We start from the raw sequence: 25,318 nt of genomic DNA, 5'->3' as shown, positions 1-25,318 counted from the left end.
CTGCCAAACACACATAACAGGATGGTTAAATGAGAAATAAGTGTATTGTAGTCTGTCCTCTTACAAATGCCAAAAGTCACCCCCCCAACACTCACACACACACACACACACACACACAAATTTTGACTTTGCCTCCCGTGCGCTAGCCGAGCCACTGTTGTAATCCTCCAGCTTTTGAGATTACTCTGCTTGGGGGTCACATTCTACACCCATGCTGTGACCGAGCGCAGCCCCACCAGGCCGCTGACACAACCCCTCCCTCCAACTCCCCCTTTTTTGCACCCCCCACCCTTCAAGGAGGGTGTCACTCTCTCACAGGCGTCCGTTACAGGACGGGCCACATCTGCAGCAGGCCGGCCATCTGCACCTATTGTCTGCCCGGGACCGCCACGCATGGCTGGCCTCGTAAAGACCCCCCAAAGACGAGACGACACCCCCGCTAGGCCCCTCCCTCTCGTCTGCTGTCCTCCCTCGGCACTCATGACTGGCAAAAAAAAAAAAAAGCACGACTTCTTAATCAGAGGCTGAGAGTTTAGCGAAGACACAAGGAAGCCACTTACAATGTTAGGGTTCAATGCTGCATGGTTTAAAAGTGCTTTTTGATTGGCTGCAGAGGTCACGAGGGGCTGGGCTGGGCTGGGTGAGGAGTGGGGGCGGGGGCACAATACGCCCCAAAATGACAGCAAGGAAAATTAACCCAAAGTGAGTCAACACATTATCTTTATGTCATAATTTCATGTAAGTGTCATTTCTTGATAAATCCATTATTTTTACATTAAAACCTACAGTATTGTAATATTTTAACATAAAAAAATATGTATTTAACTATTTTTAGGCTACTTTATTTGATTTTAAATGCTCAACATACACCTTTCGCACCAACCTTTTTTAAATTATAGTCACAATTATGGATGATATATTATCATCTTTTGTGTCTCAACTTAATGTATGTAATCTTTCCCTTCACATTTTCACCCATTTCTGCAAACTTTATAATTATTCTGCAATTTTTTTCTTCTGTCCAAACACGTGCATGCTGGCTTGAAGCGATTACAAAAAGTCTACACACCCCTGTTCAAATGCTAGATTTTGGGCATATTTGTTTGTTTTTGTTTTACTGCCTACCTTATTATTTGCTCGATTATGGAATATTTCATTGAAGAATTTCATTGTGTGGTATTACTATGCATATGACAATAAAACTCTTGAATGTTAAAGAAACTGAACTGAAAATACATTTCAAAAATGTTTTGAGAGAGGAGGCAAAAATAAGCAACACAATTACACAGTTGCATAAGTGTGCACACCCTATTCTACAATTCTAGAACGTTATTCTAGTATCACCTTTATTTGTCTCAACTTAATATTTCCATTGCATTTTTCACTCTTTGCTGCTAACTTTATAACTATTGTCATAATAACACTTTTTTTTTCCCTTTCCAAAACCATGATTGAAATCTTACGGCGGTTATAAAAAGTCTACACACCCCTGTTCAAATGCTAGGTTTTGGAATAAAGATGAGAAACTTAACTGAAAAGACATTTTCAATCTTTTTGAGAGAGGAGGTAAAATTAAGAACAACACAATAAGCAGTTGCATTAGTGTGCACACCCTCTTCGTTTAGAATCAACCCATCACATTCGAATTCCTGTTAAATAGAAGTTAGTTTAATTGCTTGTGAGTCCAAATGAATCTCGGATGTTTTAGTAGGATTTCTCTGACTTGTTTTCTCCTCCTTTCAAGCAGAAGCCTTATGGTATAGTGCTGACACAGGCTGCTTGCTATAAGGCACCGTTTCATATTACACTTCTGTAGCCAAATGATGTCGGATGTTTATTTTTACTTACCCTATGGAAAAGATTTTGTTTCCAAAGTGAGTTGAAGAGGTTAAAGGTCACATAAATGGTGGTGTAGTACATGAGCCTTCAGTTGTATCTAGTAGTGGCGAAAAAAATATTGAATGAATTCATTGTTTCAGGAAAATATAAGTTCATATAACAAATTTTATGTTCAGTAGGTTATTCAATTTTATTATTGTAAAAAAACAGATTCTTCCCCATAAGAGAATGGTTCGACCCATTTGTTACATTATGTGTCACCTCTCGTCACCTGTCAAGTTAATGATTTTATTTTGTGAACACATCTCTACTATGATCCCAAAAGAGGACACTATATGTTGTATATTTTTCTGTGGATAAATATTTAGTTGTAATGATTTGTTTTTGAGAATAGGTTTTACACTTTTTATTGATTATTTTTTATGGATGACTATTTCTTAATAATTAAGTTGAGGATTTATTTTTGGGAACAGATCTCTACTGTAACTGAAAAAAGGATGCTTTACGTTTAATTTTTGGAGAACGCATCTAGCACTTTGTTATTTTTTGTGCGTTACTTTTGGGTTTTTTTCTTTTTGACAACAGATATCTTCTATAATCCAAAAGAGGACACTTTATGTTGTTTTTTTGTGGAGCAATACAAAGTGTATTGGTTTAAAATGTTCTAAAGTTTAATAAATCAAACACTGATGGCATGTTTTAAGTCTTTTTTTTTAAACCCAAAAACGTGTTGCATCGTTAAAGAGGTACAGTACTTGGCTGAAAAGATATTTCACAGGGGGTGCATCACTGAAAAAAGATTTGAGAGCCACTGTACTTGAGCGCCGAATCGCCTTAGTAATGAAAACAAAAATGGAATAGTTCACGGTATCAAGTATATAGAATAAATGCTTCCCAACCGGACCACTTGATGCGTTTTGAGATAAAGCACATGTAAATGACGCTTTGTTATAAATTCATCCGTCAGCTCCCCTCCCTCCTGCAGCATTGATCATGAGGATGTGTTCCGTGGCCCAGTTGACAATGGATGCGGCGTGCACGCGTTCAGTGGGAGGGATTATCCACCAAGTAGGGCAAGTGGCTGAGGCTAAGGACTGCAATTCCATCCAGCCTCTGTCATCCGCTCAGTGCACACACGGACGACGAGCCGGGGGCCGCTTCTTCGCCCCGGTGCATACAAATAACACCTCGCTAGAAATGGTCAAGTACGCGGGACAACGACAGGGCGACGAGCGGAAAAAGCAGGAGCTGGTGTCGGCGCGTGGTGCGTTCACGGACCCGCGGGATTCGGGAGACGTGTCCGATTGCTCGCTGGGCGACGCGTCGGACGCCAAGTGCTCGGCTATGGACACGTTTATGAAGAACGTGCAAGTGCTTCTGGACGCCGCGCACTACATTGAGAGCGTGGATAAAAACAGCGGAAGTAAGTAGAAATGCGTGCAACGGAGAGACACGACCGCGTGCGTGCCGTGAACGCGCCTCGGTCGGATCCGAGGGCAGACAACAATAGAGACGACGCGCACCACAACACAACGCAGGGCCACGGATAACATTTTTTCCCCCACCTGCGCCTTGTGGGACAAAGCGCAAATGTATCGAATTAGAACATTCGGATAAAACGATACGTTTTCATCCAATTTGGTGCGCTTTTTTTTAATTGTTGTGGCGATCTGCTCCCATTTTAAAACGGCAGGCCACAAAAGCTAAAATGCACAATGCACACACTTTATTCCTCATTCATACACGTACGTTAAACAAATATATTTAGTCATTTATTTTAAAACAGATGAAATACGACACCAATCATCCCGTCTAATGAATTAACTATGGCGCTCCACCTGCTATTTGCCAAAAATTGCACACACAATACACAACAATTTCCTTACGCTAAAAACGTATAGTTAAGTACTTGTAATGAATTATAAATGCAGGTTATCACTTTCAGGGCCAAAGCTTCCTTGTATGTGTTATTCACATGGTTTCCACATGGAACATATTGCGGTCTCCTGATTGGCCTCGCGCTCTTGCTCACCACCTCCGCTTAAACCAATCAGACCCGAGTTCAACCGTGACGTTCCGTGCTACCGGAAGTGAAGCATTATGGGATTTGTATGATCTTTACGCAGCGGCACGTAAACAAGGGAACGGCAGAAATAAATGTATAATAAAAATAATATTTTGGTCTTTGCCGCTTGTATATTTTTTTACCAATGTAAATATCAAACTTTAATCTACGACCTATACCCCTAATTTGATGAGAATATAGGTCAGGACACATGCTAATGCTATTAGACTACTAAAAACTGGATAAGTGTCTGACGAAGTTATATAAAGCTGTATAGCGTTATAAAATGTTTTTTTTTTTTTCAACTACACAGAATGTGAGCATGGTTATGCTTCGACGTACCCTGCCAATGATCTGGCACATCCACAGAAACATCGTAAATTCAAGAACAGGAAACTGGACAATATTCATAATAGGTGAGTGTAATAAACAGTGTAATGTTATAATGATTAACATGTCAATGTTCAATTCAGGAAAGGGAAATATTTTGTCTTTTTAAGTCAACTTCTGTCATGCAAGTGTGTCAGGCGATGCATTACAACCTATTTTAATTACCTTGTATAAAGATGAATTAAAATGATGAACAAGAGCATAGGGTCATACAGTAGTCATAAAATTGGAATATATGTGTATACAAGTTTTTTTAAAATATACAACAGTGCTTTTAATTACTATTTTTTGTCATTACAGAATAGCTATTTATCTAGGGTTATTTTTTAAATTGCATCCTACACCCCACCCTCCCCCCTCATAATTTATGTAATTGTGTCACAGTTTAAACTTTTTTTTTTCTTGTCTTCAGATCAGCGCACAATGAACTGGAAAAGAATAGGTGAGTAATAAATGATGAGTGATTTTTTATCTTTGAATGTCATTGTTTTTCTATTGAGGTGGGATTTTAAAAATAAATTCCAAAAATCTACAAACTACATTTTCATGGTGACAAATCGCTTCAATAATTATACCATTAATGAGGGCATTGTTGCCCATAGCTTTTGAATTCACCTTTGCTGAAGCGTAGCCTTTAGCGACGTGTTCACGCTTCCTCGATTAGCGAGTGACACACTTCCCTGGAGGACTTGCGGACATTTCCCCAGTCGGTAAATGTGAAGCATCTGTTTCCAGACAACAAGGCTCCTTCCTGAAGCACAGCCTCCTCCCTCTCTGCTGCGGGATGGGGCCAGCGTAGCTGTGAGCAGACGACGAATGTCACCATGAGTTTGTGTCTGAAATTAAATGGCCTGTTAATGTTTGCTAAACAAATCAAGTGTGTGCGTGTGTTGGAAGGGGTGGGGTTACATCACAGCTTGGCCTATATACTACTTTTATTCAGTAGTTGCACTTGGTACCGTACGTTTAGATACGTGGGCCTTTGCTTGGCTTTATCAACCGCCACAATTATAGAATTCATCAATATTTCACCAACAAGTACAAAAACAGATGCTAGTTTTGGTATGACAATCAGAGGGCGAAAAAATGCTCATATCACCATCTGCTGCAGACTGGCAGCTCGGTGCTGATGCAAGTGTAGGATTATTTTTATGCACTGTTGCGTATAATATTTTGGTTACCTTATTTCGCTGCATCCGCCAAGGGGAAATTCACTTCCTGTTTGTGCCCCCCTCCCGGCTGCAGACGAGCGCATCTCCGCCTGTGCTTGGAAAGGTTGAAGTCGCTCATCCCCTTGGGACCAGACTGCAGTCGGCACACCACGCTGGGACTGCTCAACAAAGCCAAAGTGCACATCAAGGTATCCTGACAGTCAAAATCAGAATAATTTTGCACCAAGAGTTGAATTGTGTTCAATACTGAGCCACGTTATTACATCTTATGTGCACCAAACAGAGAAAAAAAGGAACTTACTGTACAGGAGAACATCAACTTGGTGAATGCAAGACGTAACTGATGGTTGACTTCCAAAATCATCACATTCCAAAGCAAATGTTCCCAAAGGAAGTGAAGTTATGAATGAGTGTTCGTTTTAAACAAACCCCAAAACATAAAAGTAACAAATCAACGGTGAAAGAACCAAACACTAATGTTGTAAATTTAACATTTGGAACAGAAGAAGCCAAAGATGATTTAATCTGACCCTTTCGCCGCCTAGAATCATCATCATCATCATCAATCTCAAAATTTAAGGAAAGGCAGTTTAACTCCTAATAATTTTATTAAATCTTTGAAATAATTAAATGTGTGCCATCATTCACGTATCTCACGCCAGCCTATATGGAGCACTCAAGCTCTGTTAGCTAGTGGCTAATTTACGCTAGACGCAACTGAGCCCGAGCTAGCGGTAAACACTGGCAACAGGCGGCATATGTCAATTTTGATGTCAGCATAATAAAGTCCTTTGTTAGCCGCTTGAATTGGTGATTGAACGTAATTTTAGAACACTGTGTTTGTAACTGGAGTTGGAAGCAACAGCTGCAGACTATCGAGTTGTTAAACTGCAGCACCCCACCGAAACATTCTTCAAAATTCAAGTGTACCAATGCATTTGTGTCCGTATATTATTGAGTAAAGTACCTTTTATTTTGAAGTAGGCCTTCTCACAGCATTTCTGGCATGTTTTACTGTCATGCAAATAATTAGCAATTGTTGCTGTGATTGATTTTTTTTTTAACGTGAACACTAATATCCCATTAGCAAACATTTTTTGGAATGGACAAACTCAAATTACTTGAAAACTATTTTCAGCTCTGAAGCTTTATAACTTCATCAGCTTTAAGCTAACTGACAAGTAGTATGTGCTGACGGTGGTATCTTAAGTCCAAATGCATGGCCTGCCAACAATGTTTAGGTTTCCTTCTTTAACAATTTCCAACTGCAAACAATATTCCAGCTTCGCTCATTTCAGAAATTTATGGATTGCTTACACAAGATTATAATGGCTGCTTACTAAAGTGTTTCCCATGACCTTCCAGCTGTACGCTCGTGTTCATGGCGCGTGAATGCATCATCACTGAGCACTTTGTCTCTTTGAGTGTCTGCTTTCTCGTTTTGTTTGTTTTTTTTCCCCTTTGCTTTTTGGAGATTCAAAGCTTTTGTTTGCAAAATGATGACAGACACAAATGGTTACATAATGCAGACACCATTATGTGGATTGTCTACTTTTATGGGGGTGACATTGCGGGGGGTGTTTTGTAATTGGTGCAATTTTGCTTTGTGGATAATGTGTGTTCAGTATGAAGTACCTCGTAACATCAAGAGTTCACCGAAGTCCTGGCAATGTGGCTTTGCTGTGCCGCTTTGATGCGGTTTTGGTGAAAACTGAAGCATGTGCAAACGACATGCAGGAAGAAAACAAAACACACACCCAGGGTTGCTCCAGCTGCAGAAAATTGCTTCAACAGTGTTATAGTACTCAATCACCAAAGCCCATTCTGAAAAAGTCAAATTAAGAGCATTTTTACAGGAGAGCATTAATGGCTTATTGGCACCCCCCAGTGGAATATGAATGAATTACTCAATTAAATGATAGTTATGAGCACCCTCTGGTGGTATGTGATTGAGTTAATTAAATGATGGTAATGGGCAGCCTCTAGTGCAAGAGTGTCCAAACTTTTTGACTCGAAGGCCAGAGTTTTGATAATTCACCTCATGAGAGAAAAAAAATGCGGGCTATGTAGGAAACTTGTTTTATTTTCAAGAGAACAAAAACAAAAGCATTATATTTGTTTTTCAAATCCTGTGTATTTGACTATTTATTGAAATGACTCTTACAACTGAAAATGAAATGATCAAAATACAGCTTTTTTTATCGCTAAGAATGATTATTTTCAAGTGCTGATAGTTCCAATATCCTACAAAATATTAACATTACCACTCTTTTCCTGACTTGTGAATTTTTCACGTTCAGCGAGCCGGATTAAAAAGCTTAACGGACCGCATTTGGCCCCCGGGCCGTAGTTTTCCCATGCCTGGTCGAGTGAGAGTGAATGAATTACTTAAATGTTCAAACTATGCATGTTAAATTGCCTTCAACATTTGATTAAATCCTCAACATATAAAAATTAATGAGCTAACTGGTATCCATCAAGTATTTGAGGTTAATAGTTCTCAATGGCAATGAATGAGTATGTATTTATGTTTAATAATTTAAAAACGCTGTCAAGTCGTTAACCCAAAATAAAACCTACTCACCTCATATCTTTTGTTTTCTTTTTTTTTTGTTTTTTTTCATTGAAGAAACTTGAAGAGGTGGACCGGAGGAGTCAGCACCAGCTGGACACGCTGGAGCGGGAGCAGCGGTACCTGCAAAGGCAGCTGGCCCAGTTGCAAACGCTGGGTGAACGGGACCGCGTCCGCATGGACAGCCTGGGTTCGCCCACAGAATCAGAGCGCTCGGAATCGGACCGCGGTTAGGCTACGTTTGCGCTATGTTCCCAGCGGCAATATAAAGGGGGGGGAGAAAAAAAATTCCAGGAGTTCTTACTGTATTGTCATTTTGCATGTGCTTGCAGAGGAGATCGAAGTGGATGTGGAGTGCACCGACTTCTCCCTTGGAGAAATCGAGAGCGTGAGCAGCGGCGGCACCAGCGACCTGGACGACCAGAGCAGCCGGCAGAGCTCGGCCAGCGACGAGGGCTACTCCACCTGCAGTCTCAAAGCGGCCTTTTCCGCTTGAGGTCTGCCCCACTGTGCCCCCCCTTGCCCCCAAACTCCACTGTTTTATGGCTTTAACCAGGGGTGGGGAACCTCGGCCGCAGGGGACAGAATCTGCCATTAGAATTGAAAAAATAAAGGTAAATCGTTAGGAAAAAGATACGTCAATCCAGTTGACAGCAAAGCACAAACTCAAGTACGAGTCAAATAATTTGAGGACCTCATTTAAAAAAAAAAAAAAAAGAAAGAAAATGCCCAAGGCGTTTCTTCTTGGCCTGGATAGCCACGTATTAGTGCACGTCAAAAAAAAAAAAAATGTCAATCCGATCGCCAGTGTTTACTGGTGCCTCAGGCTCAGTTATAGCTGCGTCTAGCATAAATTAGCTGCTAGCTAGCGGCATGCAAGTAAAAGTTACCATTCCTCCTGATCACCACGGCGACTCAAATGTGCTGTTTGAGCAGGCATCTTTGTCTCATACATAAAAATTTGATGGTGAGATTCATCTTAATTTTGATGTCTAGAGAGGAATATAGTGCGTGGTCATACACATCTGAATTCAAAGTTAAAAAACAAAAATGTAGTGAGAAGGTCATTTAGAATGCTGTCGGAAATCTGAATACCAAAAATACTTGATAGTTGCAGCCCTAGTGAGAAAAAAAAAAGAAAGTCAACAAGTTATCAATTTTGAAACATACCGAAAGCTTTATCTCATTTATATATATATATTTGCATATATATATTTGCATGATCCTTAGCGACCCTTCGCTAAATATGGCCCGAGGATTCAAAATGGTCCCTGAAAAAGGCTCCCCACCCCTGACTTTAACAATCACCAGCCAACAGCTCCACAATCCCAACAAGTCCACCTAAGAACCAGCCTTAAGCTCAACTCCAACCTAAACCTGAATGTCCGTTGTCCCCTGACCGCCACAATAAAAAAAAAGAGCGGCACGAAGGGGTGAATCTAACACACAACAAATCAAACCGATCCTCTTGAAAACCAGCAAAAAAAAAGCCAAAAATACAAGCTTGGCGTTTGCTCATGACATTTTTAAAATGAAAAAAAAAAAAAATCACCCTTTTTCTTTGTTTGTCGGGCTGTGAAGTCTGCATTCCAAAATGTGTTTGTAAACACATCTGCTTTTAGTCGGAGCTATGAGCATCAAATATCTACACGTTAGTTGTTCTAATTTATTTTGCATAGTATTTATTATTTTTGCTATATTTAATTGTGCTGCAGCTTGAGTGGTGGAAGAAAAAAAAATTGTAAATGACTTGACAACCCCTTTAAAATCCATTCATCCGTTCTTATTTATTTGAACTCCAATTTCCAAAGTACGTAATAAGCTATCCAGTACTTGTCTGAGCACAAGATGTAAAAGCAATAACACATCTATTTATTTTTTTCCGTCCATAAGCTAATAATAATGTCCAACTTGCAACACTTGTGATTTAGATTCAAAAAAAAAAAACGACTTTTGAAAAGCTACAGTGCATGCGTGTTGAATGTTGTAACGTGCTTTGAAAAAAAATATCTGTAGCATGAACTATTTTTCTTAAGTCCATATTGAAAACGTGAACATTTTGTCACCCCAATGATACCCATTTTCTCCCCTGCTAGTGAATCCATCAGCACCAAATTGTGTCTTAATGTGAGTGTTTGACTCTTGCACAAGTCCCTGCTCACCCAATGTCTTTGGAGAAATGTATCAAATGCACTATAAAAAAAAAAAAATGTTTTAGGGGGGGGAGCACAGCCCTGATGTTTTCTAGTGCTTGATTAAGGATTTAATGTGATTTTTTTTCCCTTTGGGTTTGCAAACCATGCTGCTGGTGCCCTGCTGATATTTTGTTTAGGATCGTGATGACGCTCCTGGAATCCTAATAAAACTCTTCCACCAAAATGTGAACCAATTGTGATACTGTATCTTTAATACTTTCTTGCCACTTAACTCAATGAGTATGATGAGTACCAACCTTTTTGTAAAGACTCAAGCCCAACACAGAAAAATTAAACTACACACACACTTTTTAATAGAATGATCCTAAATCATTACATCAAAAGCAACTATTTTGCATAAATATATATTTGTATTCTGTGGCTGAAAACCTAAACCCTGAGAATACATTAACTGAGATAGGTGGGGAAAAAAAATCTGACAAGCATCTAATACAGCTAGAATAGAAAAACTACTCACCACGAGGGCAGATGCTTCATCACTGTAATTCACAGAGGTATCAGTATGTATGTTAGCATTTTTTTTTTGTATTAGCATACCGCTCCACTGACCTGAAGTTCAGCTTGATTCGCTGCTGTTCTTATTTATGCTGGTTTCTAGCCTGCAAGTTGATTTTCCAACGACAGAAGGCAGTCATTTATAAAACTCAACAAACTGATGTTTATTCGACTTTGATAATTTACAGAAACAAAGCAAAAAGAAAAAGGAGGGGGGAGGGGGCTAATTGAGGTCATCAGCAACGTTAGGTATTTATAATCTATATGGGGGAGAAAAAAAAAAAAGAATAAAGAAAACAGCCTGGCTGACACTTACACACTGATTCTTAGAAATGTTGAGCTTGACCCAAAGCGCTGTGTGTGTGGAATTAGGGCACAAGCAGCTAACTTCCTGTTTGTATATAACAGCTGACCCAATTACAAAGCAGGCTGGCTTCCTGTCTAATTTGGACAGCTTTTTTTCTACCTGCACAATATTCAGAAAAACACAACATTTCAATTATAGGCTGTGCAAGTAATTCCTCCTTTCTTCTCTATCACTGTGTAGTCACAAAATGAAATGAACATCACTGTTATATTCAGTATACAGCAAGGGGTGGGGAGTGGGGGGCGTGTATTTACAAGAGACGCAGAGAGGGTCACTGCGGCATTAAATGCCTGACGTTGTATTTGGACGTGTCGTTGTACTGCGTCATGGGCTTGTCAGCGATGCCACATGTACCCACGCCCACTTTGCCGTTGACACTTTCTGGTGATGCAAATATGCTTCTCTTCACCTAAGAAAACAAGCATACATCAGCATTAGGAAACAACTGACACATGTACATAAATATATATAAAAAGGTCTATATATTGCGGACCCCCTCAAACCGGAGGGAAGAGGCCCTAGTTTTGCCTTGTGAAGTGTAATTGCACACCCAACGCACAAGATGGTGCAGTGGCACTCTATTTGTCAAAGTATGTGCAGGAATTATTAACTTTTTCAATTACTGTCAACTTTTTTTTTTTTTTTCTGAATCACGTTATTGATTTTGTAATTTAGAAAACAATGAGCACAATGTATTATACCTTTTTTTTTCAGATTGGTGTTAAAAGATATCTGGTGTTGCGGTGTTAATGTTCCAGATCAATTTACATTTGTCAATATGTAGTGATTATTTTTTTCAGCAACAAAGTGTTCAGTTGGTCAAAAATGTTCTATTTAAAATAATGAATCATATTTTTAAAATAAATTCAGGCACTTTGATGCACAAGTTATTTTTTTCTGTTGCAGACTAACCTGTAACCCGTTTAAATGCTGTAAAAAAGAAAATTAACATTTGTTGAAAGTTGATTGCTAATGCTAAAAATGATCGTTTCTGGATATTCAATTTCCATAGATAATGATAATACATAGTTACTGCAGCAAAGGGAGTGGGGGTTTGCAAAAAATAAATGAGAAGCACTGTTCTATGGAAGTACGACAATGTAAATGAATAATACCTGTCCTTTTTTATTTTTGGAGTACGCTTTGTTGTTGAACTGCTGCCATTTGGACTTTTGGTCCTCTCGCTCCTGTTCCAGTTCCTTCATCCTCAACACCTTTTTCTGGGCTTTCTTCTTTTTGTATTCTCGCTGCTCGGCTATCTGCTCCTTTCTAGCCTCACAAAGACAAACGGACATGTCAAACAGCCGTTGGCATGTGGGATACAGTACGCGGGCAACGCTTTGGTCGCACCTGGATTTGTTCCTGGACAAGCCGAGGTCATCTTCAAGGCGCCTGCGGTCCTCCACCGCTTTGAGGTTCTGCAGGGGGATGACTTCGGCGTTGCCGTAGCCGGTGAAGGTGACGGCGGCCGTGTTGTTCTCGTGGTCGATCTCCTCGATCTCGGCCTCATACACCCTGCAAAAGAGCCACGTCTGTAAGCAGGTGAGTACAGTTCTCAGGTGAGCCATAATCACAAGCGACAGAGACTTTCTTTTCATTCAACCATATTTCCCCATGGAGAGGCTGTTTATTTACTCTGTTATTGAATAGAAGGTAACTAGCAGGCTTGAAGAGTTTTCAGCTCAGTTAAGCTCGACATATGCCATGTCTAATATGACAGGAAAATACAAGAGCATCTCGAATTTGAGCACAATATTACCCTACTACTACCACTCTGTTCATCTGTGTGCTCATAATTGTAAAAAACTGACAAGTATAGACAACAAGGCACTATTTTCCATTACACAGGGCTCTTTGTGTTATTTTAACATAGTCCATGGCACCAAGTAATCATAACTTGTTGCAAAAGCAATACTTTTAAGACTACAGCCTGAGGGAAAAACGGCAAATAACTGGGGATAGGTACAAAAATAAAAAAATCAGCAAAATGGGTACTGAAATCGCATATAAGAAAGAGGGACACTGCCATTGAAAAGTTGGGTTATGCTAGTAGTAATTCATTATGCAGACTAATTGGACAAAAGAAGAGTTTTTTCAAAGTTTTCTTCTCAAATGATTTTACAACACATTTCGTGAGGTATTTGTTTTTGTTGCTATACTGTTCAGAACACAGAACATAAACTGTCGTGAATTAGTTTCACTATTTGAATGTAACCATGCATTTAAAGCCAGCTTTCCACGATTTATGTGCAAATGATTGTATAAGCGACATGCTGAGCTGAACTTACATTTTTTTTTAGGTTTTTTTTTTTTTTTTTTGGCGGGGGTTCTATTTGGTGAGGAATGTATTTAAACAGGTGAAGGACAATAAAATATGCTGTCTCAGTGGAAAGTACTGGGTTTTGTATAAAAGGGACTGTTGGGAAAAGGCCCAGATTCGTCCGTTTTATTGACCCCTATAAAATAAGCCAACATTCCTCTTCAAGCAACAACAGATAAATAAATGTATATTTGTTTTAATACCACCTGTAGTGTCCACTCAAGATCACAAATAAGGGTGCATCTCAACAAAGTATAACGCTGTGCAAAATGTCTTTTGTGTTCGTCACCATAAAAAAATAAAATAGGCGTTAATTAAACATATTGTGCTCTGGACGTAGTGCATGAAATGAGTTTCACTTTTTGACTCAAATTTACTCAAATGAATGACACTATGCATCATATTTCCAGGGGCTAAAATGCACTCCTACGCAAAAGGCAAACGTAAAAACAAAAGAAAACTTGATTCGGGCTTGTTTCTGGTGGTACAGGTGACACTCACTGTCCATCCTGACTCCACACAGACAAACACTTGTCTCCCACTTTCCAGATGTGCCTGATAGGAGTTGGCGCAGTGCCATTGGCACTGGGGGCCGCATCCGCAGGCTGCGAAGCGATCAGGTCCTTGGTCAAGTCGATGACTTCCTGAAAGAGAAATCAGAAGTGTCTCGAATTAGTTGTTAATCCTTAATTTTGGGTTATAAAAATGGATTATGAATCTCCCAGGTGTAGCTTTTGAGACGACCCTTAAAAAGTTTGAAACGTTTTCATTATTGACGATTAAACGTCTGACATTACGTGTTTTAAGTTGTAGTCTGGTCTAAATTAAGAGTGCGGACATTTAATAGAAGACAATTTAAAGGGCAGGTGATTGTACCCGGTCCGCAGAGCAAAGCGAAACTTCACCATACAGTGTAGCTGTGATGAACGCAGAAACAAACCTGTAAGTCTTTCTGGAGCTTGAGGAGATCCTCATTTTCTTGGTCGGTGGACAAGGCAACTTCAACCTGCTGTAGTTGGGCTTTGTAGCTGCCGAGCTGTTTCGACAAGTCCTCCGACATCTGCGGAACGGCATCGAGCACACCACATTCACTAGCTAGCTAATATTAGCACACAACTCGAGGGATGGACAATGTGTCATTAAAGATTAAATCTACACGGTGGTTTGAGTTCAAATGAAAATAAACACTATGCGAGGAGCTAAAACTGATAATAAATTTTAGCTAAGACGCCACAATGCGAAAAGAAGTTGATTGTATCTACTAGCATGGGCCCTTGCTAGCCGAGGCTTCACTATCGCGATGGATGCTAATGCTAACAATTTAGCGGCCCGGCAGTAACAGCAGAATAAACTCAAATACCGTTCATTAATCGAAACATAACGTTGAACAAAACCAAACTTACCTCTTTATGGTTGTGTTTGGTGTATAAATTAGGTTAGCATTCAATTCCTAGAGCTTAAATAAAGCCCAAAACAATCGCCGTGAAGCAAAACAATAACGACGGACGACGTTGTGCAAGCCTGCCAATGGAAACCTCGCGAGAACACGTAAGTCTCGATTGAGCTCGAGGGCGTCTCCAGTGGCGATCACAACAACTAGCCTTGAAAGTCTCCGAAAAAAAATCACTACTAAATCAAATGATATATAAATAAAAAGTAACACATTTATTTATTTGTGTATTTATTAATCAACCTATACTAGATGGATTCATGTATTTTCCTTCCTCCTAAACTGGACCAGAAAAAAGATTTATCGATTTGATGTATTTTTTTCTTTTCAAAAGCAAATACAAAATGGGAACAAACAAAAAAAGTAAATCTCAGGTTACTGCGGATATTTTTGGGAGCATAATCCCTGTGATAAACGAGGGAACAATTACAAATGTAAAATATCAATCAAAAGTTTGGAAACATCCTCTTATTGACTTCATGCATTGGCAGCGTTTGTCCAGATAACAACTTTGCACATTTTATATTTTCTGTCAGTTTGATGATGTAGACGATGATTTATGTCCAAGAATAACTTTCATTTCACAGCTGTCGATTCAAGATTTAAAAGCTTGAATTGTTTTACCTCTAAATGCATTTGACCATTTCAATTTGGAAGTATTGCGTGACTGCATAACACACACTAGCAAATACTTATAATATTTAAGTCATCTGTATATGTGAGAAACAATGTCAGCAAGTATCCTTTTTTTTTTTTTTACAGGAGTGCTTGTCTCTATTAAGCGTCAAAGGAGCCAATAGCAGTTGACTTTAAACAAGAGGGGTATGCAAGACTGAAACAAAAGATAAAAAACTTTATAGTACACAATACACTTCTACATTACATTAATGGCCACATTGTTAAATTATTTTGCCTACATTTCCTAGATAAACTGAGGAAAATTAATAATGAGTGAAATGAATACTTGACTCAGAGTTATATTGTCTTTGTACCTCCAGTCTTTTTTTTTTTTTTTATCTTTTGACTCGTATTGCAGATCATTAGATTCTCATTCCGGCGACTATATATAAATATTAATCCAATATATCAAAATGAGAGCCTCTGTCATTACTAAGGCTTCAGAGCCCGGTAGCAGAATCCAGAAGCAGGAGGAGCCCTCCCACTCTCGCTTGTAGCGTCACATTCATCTGGTATAAAAAGAGCCCGTCTCCACTCTGCCACACCTGCTTAAAAACATCTGCTTGAACTCCATCTGTGTGCCTACTTTGAAAAGGTTAGTGGATGAATGATTCATTTCAAGTGTCTATTTTTAAAGTGCTCAGAAGCAAAGGCATGGGAGCGCTTCCCAGTAGAATTTCTCGTCTTTTTTTTTTCTCCCCTGGAAGAAAATGAAGACCGCTTCCACTGATGTCAAGTGTAATTAATCAAAGTGTCAATGGACTGCCTGAACTCGAGCGCGGCCGCCCGGCACCCGTACACGGCTCGGACCTCGGCGCCCCTGACCCTCCTGGTGGGCGTCCTCATCCTGCTGACCGTTTTTGGCAACGTCCTGGTGGTGATGGCGGTGACCACCAGTCGCTCCCTCAGAGCCCCCCAGAACTTATTCCTGCTCTCTCTGGCGTGCGCCGACATCCTGGTGGCCACGTCGGTGATGCCCTTTTCGCTGGCCAATGAGCTGATGGGTTACTGGTACTTCGGCAAGGCGTGGTGCGAAATCTATCTGGCGCTGGATGTGTTTTTCTGCACTTCGTCCATCGTCCACTTGTGCGCCATCAGCCTGGATCGCTACTGGTCCATCACGCGGGCCGTTGAGTACAACCTGAGAAGGACGCCGCACCGGATCAAATGTACCATCTTTATCGTTTGGGTCCTGGCGGCCATTATCTCCTTCCCGCCGCTGATCACCATGAAGAAGGACGAGGGTCAGGAGGACCGACCAAAGTGTAAAATAAACGACGAGAAGTGGTATATTATCTTCTCCAGCACCGCATCCTTCTTCGCGCCCTGCGCCATCATGGTCCTGGTCTACGTGCGGATCTACCAAGTGGCCAAGCAGAGGACGAGAGCCCCGCCGGGCGAGAGGTCCCGAGAAAACGGACGCCCGTGCGACGCAAATTTCCGCTTGGAACGTGAGCAAAGAGAGGTCAACGATTTCGCGGATGACTCGTCATCCGACGGCCACGAGATAACTCTGTGCTCCCTGAAAAAGCGGCGAGCCGCCAGGACGGCCCCCAAATCGGAGGCCGACTGCGGCCGCTGGAAAGGAAGACAGCGGCGAGAGAGACGCTTCACGTTAGTGCTGGCCGTGGTGGTGGGCGTGTTCGTCCTGTGCTGGCTGCCCTTCTTCTTCACCTACACGCTGACGGCCGTGTGCGCCTGCTGCGTGCCCGAGACGCTCTTCAAGATGTTCTTCTGGTTGGGATACTGCAACAGCTCCCTAAACCCGGTCATTTACACCATATTTAACAATGACTTCAGGAGGTCCTTTAAAAAGATCCTCTGCAGGAAAACCCGCGTCGATTTATAAGAGGATGCGATTTGATGTTACGTTTATAATTTATGTTGCGATTTAAACTCATCAGTATTGAATGCTTTATGACTGTAACTTGTTTGATGTGCAATTGGGATATGACATTTAAAGACAAAAACATTAAATGAGATATACAACATTAGGAATTTTATTTGTTTTTTTAAATCCCGAACATGCACAAAAATAAAAGCGGCCTGACAAGTAAAAAGGTGATGTCATGGAATGAAATTCAAGTTTAACACACACACACACACACACACACACACACACACACACACACACACACGTATATATTGTGGTAGGTTGGCTACTGATAAAGTAAATCTCAGGGTAACAAAAGTTTGAGTATTACTTAATACTTTAAGTAGTTAAGTACCTCAATAATTGATCACTTATAGCGGATAAGTACTTAAAGTAATTGACTACTTTTTGTACTTTAGGTACCTAAAGTAATCACTTACTTTACTTTTTAATTTACTTTAATTTTTCAATGTCTGATTGCCTCAAATACATTTCTCTAGTGATTGATTACCCAAAGTAAATAATTACTTTTAAACTTGATTAACTAAATGAATCAATTAGTTTAGTGCTTGTTTAACCTAAGTAACCAATTACTTTTGTACTTGATTACCCAACGCACCATTTATATAATTAATTTTACCTTTGAAAAAACAAACAAACCTAGGATTAAATGTTTAGACTCTTGTTTGGGATCGAATGAGTTAACAGCAATATCTAATAAAGTGATTGGTTCAGGCTAAATTCACATATCCCAGTTTGTTTTTACTCCTTTTTTTTTCCCAATATTTGAGTTCATCCGTCAAAATATTAGCGGGAAAATAATTATATTTGAGTGCCTTTCCAAATATTAAAAAACAAATACCTTACCAAAACATGTTATCACATATTTTCTACTAAATTTAGGGTTATTTACTTTCATCTTTCAAATACATCATTTGCGTTTTCTTTGCTACCGGATTGCCAAGGGCGTTATTTTCTAGGCCATTATTGCCATTAGAAAGCAGATGATACAATAGCGAGGAGAGTGATGACCTGAAAATCCAATTGAACGGCAAACGATGCCATCGTCACTCGGGCAACTTGCCTCTACCGAGCGGGAGGGAGACAGTTATATGACGGGAAAATTAAAGCTGGGGAGGTGTGTGGGCGAGCGCATCATTGAAGGCAGCTTATCATGAATTATTACCCTTCATATCAGGATGTCATTAAATCCTCCCCTGGAGTCAAACAAAGCAATGGAAATTAGAGAGGCTTCAGCGAATGACAAAATTCACTTTCATACGCACACACACGCAATTATCGGCGTGGAGTATTTGCGATGAATACAATATTTTGCTTTTTTTTTAGCACATTTCAACAGGACGACATCTACAATCCCGTGAATCGGCTGCTCGGTCAAAGCAGGATAATTCCCATGACTTGCGTTGTGGAATTAGATTGTTTGAGATTCCTGCGGTACGCATGTTTGTCTTAAAATACGACTGCTATCAGTCACCACAAACGGTCATCTGTTGGCAAATAAATGTCATGCTGCTGGAGTTCCCATGAACAATGCAGCATGAGAAAAATTGTGCAACATATGTGGAGCTTCACCCTGGTATGTGAAGCTCATGTGTGCTATTAATATGTTTACTTGGGAAACAGTTATTGGGCCATGACGGCACAGGTCAGAGAGGATGATGCTCATATGCAGTGGATATAAATTCTACACACCCTTGTTCAAAATCCAAGATTTCATTACATTAGAAAAATATACGTTCAATTACTTTAATATGTTGGTTACATCATTAATATGGTCAACATTTAATTGTGTAGTTTGCCACCACAACCAGCAGATGGCATTATACAGGAGATATCGCTATCTAGCAAACTACTGTAATTAGCTGAGTAGACTATCTATCTATCTATCTATCTATCTATCTATCTATCTATCTATCTTAAATGAGAACTTTATTTATAATCAATGAATCCAAATTGTTGAACAATAATTGAAAAGGACATCAATCAGTTTTTGCTAATCAAGATATGATCAATCTGATTTATATTAATCAAACTGAGTGATAAATTGATTCATCATTAAATGAGTAAACTGCTTATGTTGTTGTGACCTCATTTATTGAGTACAAAAATGCACCAAGATCAATTATTAAAGAAACCATCGTTGATCTAAAAATTAATTGTTTAGATGTTTTTTTCATTATAAAATGTCCAAATCCTTTTTCCCCCGATCCACTATCACTATGATGACCTGTGTTCAATCAAAATGTATTATTAGATTTTACTTGAGTACTGTTTTATATATATATATATATATATATATATATATATATATATATATATATTAGAGCGCGAGAGCAGGAACCTTTCACCAGTTCCACTGTATTGTGTGTAAACTACTGTTCTGTTTCACCAAATGTGTTAAAATATGTATGCCTTTCTAGTTTATGTTCCAGCAGGCAAGCGCGCAGATCGTGCGTGCATCGTAAATCCGCACATGTCCACTTTCTCTGTGTACAGAGAGAATATGATTTATTCAGGGCGTTTAAGGGCTTCATATAAAGTCGATAAAAAAAAACGAGGCTTTAAAAAGTTGCTGCTGGCAGAAAGTTCCCACAATCGGTCGTCTCCACGTTCTGCTTGTTGCCCCGGTCTCTTTAAATCTTCTGGTCATGTCTCTCCAAAGGGCGGCTGAACTTTGAGGCAATTAAAGAGCGCAGACTGCATCCCAGACATGCGGCATGATTAAGACTGCCTCGCAGTGTCAGACGGAGGCCTCCAGACCATACTAATAAGTTTACATCATAGCTGAAGATGAATAGAGGCCTTTTAATTGAATGTTGGCTCATTCATTATGGATGGAGCGCCGGAGTACATGATACTTCCTCCCGCTCGCATTGATAAAGATGCCGGATAATCAACTTAGATCCTGTGCTGAGAAGCAGAGGGTTGATCTAGCTTTCATTTTGCCTTTTCGGTTCGCTTCCAGTTCAGCCAATGATGGCTCGCTTCAATCGCTTGTTTTTTTTTAACGTTTGCGTATTTGGTTTCGTTTCTTCCCCGGTAAATTCAGTTGGCAGGGGATGTCGGCCTTTTGACAAGATGTCAAAATGGGGAATGGGGCTAATTGTGTCAAGGAGTAAATGGATAAACAATTTGGTACGATTTGAAATCGTTCCGTTTTTAAGATAAAAAAAACTTCATAATTGAAAGTCAAGAATTAAATAGCTATACACTTCATATAATCATGCTGATTTTTTCATCATTGCGTGACCATTTTATAACAGTGTCTACATGTGTTGCTGCACCATTTTTGTATAGAAAACCGTTTCAATTGTTATAACACTGATGCTATATATTAGCTCATCTATGGCACTCCATTACGACTTAGCAGTGGGCTAATGGACTTATAAAGTCGACTAAAAAACGAGGCCAAAGTTATGCAGTTGTTTTTAATACGCAAAGCCTAATAAAGTGTCTTTTATGATTACTTTGACAGCAAAATAACTGGGAGTGGCATTCCAAAAATCTTTCTGAAAGACTTGTTCACCTAGACAAATACTTTTGGCTTCACAGCTGCCCAAATAAAACCGGAAACAAATTCAGACAAAGGGGATACTGAAGAATCAAAACATAACATACAATTATTTGGATGATGATTAATTTATGAGTCTCATACAAATTATTTTCACAAATACTATTAGCAGGTGGCTAATCCTTTGCAATTGAAAAATGAACACTATCACCAGCTACAATGCGAAAATGCTAAGCTCTATGTTTTTCTAACAAACTATACATTTCATAGTTGACATTGGTTAGTGATTCCTCTTATGAAATTAATTAATGTGTCTACATTTAGTTTAACTGGGCTTTTGTTTGCAAACTTCTGTACTTATTCATGAAATAACGCCACTGGCTTGTTACGATTTTTTTGTTTGTGCATGAACAGAGCAATCCATTACAAAACAAAGCGATGTTCAGGACTCAAGGGAGCAAGGCCCCCATGTGGAATTAAGAAAGTCGCTTGCACCAAGTGGAATTTACTAAATATAACTTGTGTTTATATCCATATTTAAAAAAAAATGAATTAATCCTTCAGGGACACTCGTTCCATTCTCTTCTACTCATTTCGTTAATTACAGTACATCCCTTTCTACGTGCGAATATAATTTGCTGTTAAATTATTCATCGCAGATTCCTTTCGGCCAAGCTAATTTATTTTTTAAGAGAAGTCCGACTTCAAATAAAAGGACAATTAAAATGAGTTAACACCAGTAGGACACGGCGCAGCTAATATATGGCGTCTTACCTCAAGCTTTGTAATATTACAAAAAAAAAGAAAAATCTTACCATTACAGGATGAGGCAATTCCTACATAAGAGCGGATGAGGACTCGTAATGGCTTATGAATATTAAATAAGCAGTTGCTTTGAAGATTTCGAATGTTAATCCATAATTAAAGTGTTGTTGGGGGCAAAAAAATGTGTATGAGCATGTGCAACAAAGAGTGGATAATCGATTGAATGATGCGGTATTGCAGAAAAGTATACAGTAGGTATCAGGTTCTCATAAAAGATGTCATTATCAGCCACCGATACTTGGAGAAATATTATAATTATTGTGCCATTGTAATTTTAATTGAATGTATCAAAAGTACTACGACTTACACATTTAACCACTGAAAACCAAATCCATTCAAATTAGAGTACAGTACAGTCCTTTAAATGAAAAATCGTATATGTATATGTGTATAATGATCATGCGCTAACATAGCCACGTAAACCTATGGAAACGTTTTATTTTTAAATGCAAATCGCTTACTTTATTCTTCAGGACCCTTCACTGAATATTGCCCAACAGTCTGTGTGGTTTATAGTAAACTTTTAATAAACTTTTAAACCTATCCATGTCGCACATGTCTCTTCAGCTAGCAAGCTAGCACTGAGCTAACAAACGGGTTTTTTTTCCAGTCCAGAAGCGAAGTCTGCAAGCTTTATTCACACTAGCACTCCGAAGTAGCAACAAAGGCATTGACGCGCTGCTTTGATGACCTTTTTGTATTAATACTTTACATTTTAATACTCAGGTAATCAATCATTAGCCGGCTAATCCGTGCACAAACACTTCCTGGATGACGACAATATGCAATGACACATTTGAGTCCAATGGGAAAATTCAATGTTTGCTTGCTTCAGTCAATTTACAACTCAATTCTAGTCAGCACAAATCAGTTTCATGCTCCAATTCAAGGGTGCCCAAACATTTTATTTTTTTTCAGCAGGCAACCGATTGCAAACAACTGTTTTATTCCTTTATTCGGGGGGAGTTGACCATGTTTTATGTCTCTGGGTTGGGAGCACTACAGATGAGCTAAAATTAGGGATCACCTATAAAGTTCAGCACCACAAGGGAATAAAACGTGCGATATTCATCGTTAGCAAAACTAGCTTCATACTAGCTTAGTATTTAGGTCAGAAGTCAAATGTAGCTAACCATTTATTCATCTGTGTGGATGATAGCAAGCAGGATGCGGCCAATGGAGTTTAATTGTCAGCGATAACCAAGAATGGAACAGATGCTAAATGCCTTCCTGTCTTACTACAACTTCCTGTCTTCCCTCTTTCTCATCTCGCTTTCTACAAAACCTATTTATACTCTGTATCTAATCAACATTTCATATACTCTTTCGCCCGTTAGCCGCCTTCGGTTGTCGCTCGGCTCATATTATATTAATATAAGATACTAGTTGCGGTTCGAGTGCCGTCTGTTGCCAGGATGCGGAGATGAACAAAACATCCATAACATTTAACGCAATTATTGTCAGCGGCAACACATCCTGACAGCAGCTTATGAAAATCTAAAGCATTTACGCCGGCACAATATGAGACGGCTTTGCTTAGGGATTACAGCTTCATAAATGTTTATGCAATGCTTATTGAATCGAAAATATTGACAACTGGCGGCATTTTATATAGTACGTTGGGGGAAATGGCCCTAAAATTCCAGGTGTTTCGTGTTAAACTTCATCTCATGAGGGAATTATTGGATCGCTTCCATATTTACTTCGACAGATGGATAATGTTAAATTGCAAAGCATATACGCTCTCACCGTATGAGGTGGGCATGGCATTGGCGTTAAAACTGGAAGAATTTCAGCGCAGGGGATCACATCTTTAAAATTGATATACAAAGTTATAAAAAATACAGTTTGAATGTATTTGAGGGTGATTTTGTTAAGAAGGCGACAATGCACTGAATTTCTTACAATTTACAACAGCGCAACATCTTTGTTCCAAATGTATCTCAGTTGGGTAGATTACAAAAGGAACACCGTCGTGTCTGGCAGGAAGGAGGGCGCATTTCAAAGTAATAGCTTTCCTAAATTGCAAAAATAATTGAGTTTTCCCGGAATAATCAGTCACGCTAATCTCCGCGCGAGGAAAATGTAATTTCATTTACCCGCCTCAAATTTGGAGCCACCTCCGCGAGATAGCGCGCACGTTTCATCTGGACTTGATAATACGCTGGCGGTTCATAAGTAAGCAGTGCATATATATTTTTAAAAAAAGCACTTGTGTGCATATTTAAACAAAACAGCAAGACCAAACAAATGAGCATGAGTAAACATAGCTTCCACTAAGTGTTTAAAATGACAAAATATGAGGAAATATAGCCATCTGAAATCCGAAAATGCACTTTATCAAGTCTTGAATCTCTAGGAAATTTCTATACAAAGACACTACATAACAATATTGTATCTACAATTAGATATTTTAAAATGTCAGGTCTGAAAATGTATGAGAAATATAAAGTTTGAAACAAATATTTACATTTGAAAGATTGTAAGCACTGTTCTATTTTATAACACATTTAAAATATTTTTAAACGTATATTTGCCAAGAATTAATCTTTGAAAGGCAACTTTTTAACATTTACAATTCACAAATTTAAATACATTTGAAAGCAAAAGAAATAAATGTAGCAAGGCAACCTTATTCATATAGCATATTCCATACGAAAGACTTTATTTTGTGAAATAATGCCATAATTACAATGTTATTAAATGCAATGTTTTTAAATACACATTTTTTCCCAAACTATTTTGATTTAATTATTTTTTAAAATATGGTAACAGTCATGTTTGCAAACATGGGAAATTAATCACTTGCTTGACTGCGTTACATAATACACGTGTTCTCAAATTTCATTCGCAAATTACGTTTGAAAGATTTACCACTATTCTACTGTAAAACGTGACAATGCCACAATCACAAAAATGAAAAAAGAAAACCTTGATTTAGTCTGAGTGATTACGGTCATGCAAAACATTTTTTTTCCCTAAATTTTCAAAATCTTTTCAGAATGATCTGTTTTTTGTTTTCTATTTACAAAACATGGGAAGACGCCTATAACGTTAACAAAAATGACATGAATCGCTTGAGTTACTTGATACACGTCACATTTCACCATTATATTAGATTTTATTTGTTTGTTTAAACAGATAATTGTCCCGATTTTACTTCCCTAAACATGGTATAAAAAGGGAGGTGAATACGTAATATATTTTGACATTTTGTGTGGGACCTCAACAGCGCAAACTGTAAAGTATGCTGCCCTCTGCAGGCGAATTTGCAGCACTACCTCCTTTCCTTGACCAACAACATTCCTCTCGACGTAATCCGTTGCAACATCCTATTTGTGATGTATGGCTCAAATGTCACGGTGCGTGATCAAACTCCGGCTTGTGACATTTCGCGTACGCAATAAAGACGGTCGTATACCCACGAGAGCGGTCGCGCATGCGCATTCAAGCCGGAGCAGGCGAGACGTATGTGTATTACGCACTGCGCGCGCCCTCGCCTCCGCCAATCAGCGTCGAGGTAA

General features: G+C 39.1%; 3 protein-coding genes and 1 long non-coding RNA gene across 4 annotated transcripts; 2 read left to right on the top strand and 2 right to left on the bottom strand.

Annotated features, from left to right (window-relative positions):
• Nucleotides 1-1,848: 1,848 nt before the first annotated feature.
• Nucleotides 1,849-8,816, bottom strand: LOC148419883 (uncharacterized). Its single transcript, XR_015866319.1, has 5 exons — nt 8,051-8,816; nt 7,102-7,177; nt 5,476-5,817; nt 4,910-5,093; nt 1,849-1,936 (listed from the first exon to the last, which is right to left on the bottom strand). It is a non-coding gene; the product is annotated as an uncharacterized LOC148419883 (long non-coding RNA).
• Nucleotides 2,833-10,423, top strand: LOC148419882 (max-interacting protein 1-like). The gene is made up of 6 exons (XM_088420768.1): nt 2,833-3,262; nt 4,218-4,320; nt 4,707-4,736; nt 5,540-5,654; nt 8,096-8,267; nt 8,371-10,423. The coding sequence occupies exons 1-6, from the start codon at nt 2,833-2,835 to the stop codon at nt 8,532-8,534; spliced, it is 1,014 nt and encodes a 337-aa protein (XP_088276894.1). The 3' UTR covers nt 8,535-10,423.
• A 465-nt stretch (nt 10,424-10,888) lies between these two features.
• On the bottom strand, nt 10,889-14,986 carry smndc1 (survival motor neuron domain containing 1). Its single transcript, XM_088420769.1, has 6 exons — nt 14,840-14,986; nt 14,377-14,496; nt 13,938-14,080; nt 12,467-12,631; nt 12,232-12,385; nt 10,889-11,525 (listed from the first exon to the last, which is right to left on the bottom strand). The coding sequence occupies exons 2-6, from the start codon at nt 14,494-14,496 to the stop codon at nt 11,388-11,390; spliced, it is 720 nt and encodes a 239-aa protein (XP_088276895.1). The 5' UTR covers nt 14,840-14,986; the 3' UTR covers nt 10,889-11,387.
• A 1,145-nt stretch (nt 14,987-16,131) lies between these two features.
• Nucleotides 16,132-17,555, top strand: LOC148419880 (alpha-2A adrenergic receptor-like). Its single transcript, XM_088420767.1, has one exon. It carries the CDS (start codon nt 16,322-16,324, stop codon nt 17,411-17,413), a length of 1,092 nt encoding a protein of 363 aa, XP_088276893.1. The 5' UTR covers nt 16,132-16,321; the 3' UTR covers nt 17,414-17,555.
• The last annotated feature ends 7,763 nt before the right edge of the window (nt 17,556-25,318 follow it).

This window comes from Hippichthys cyanospilos, chromosome 8, assembly GCF_059441005.1.
Source record: "Hippichthys cyanospilos isolate Australia breed blue-spotted pipefish chromosome 8, RoL_Hcya_1.0, whole genome shotgun sequence".
NCBI lineage: Eukaryota > Metazoa > Chordata > Actinopteri > Syngnathiformes > Syngnathidae > Hippichthys > Hippichthys cyanospilos.
Note: the sequence above shows the minus strand (reverse complement) of the source record. Positions and strands in the feature narration are given on the sequence as shown.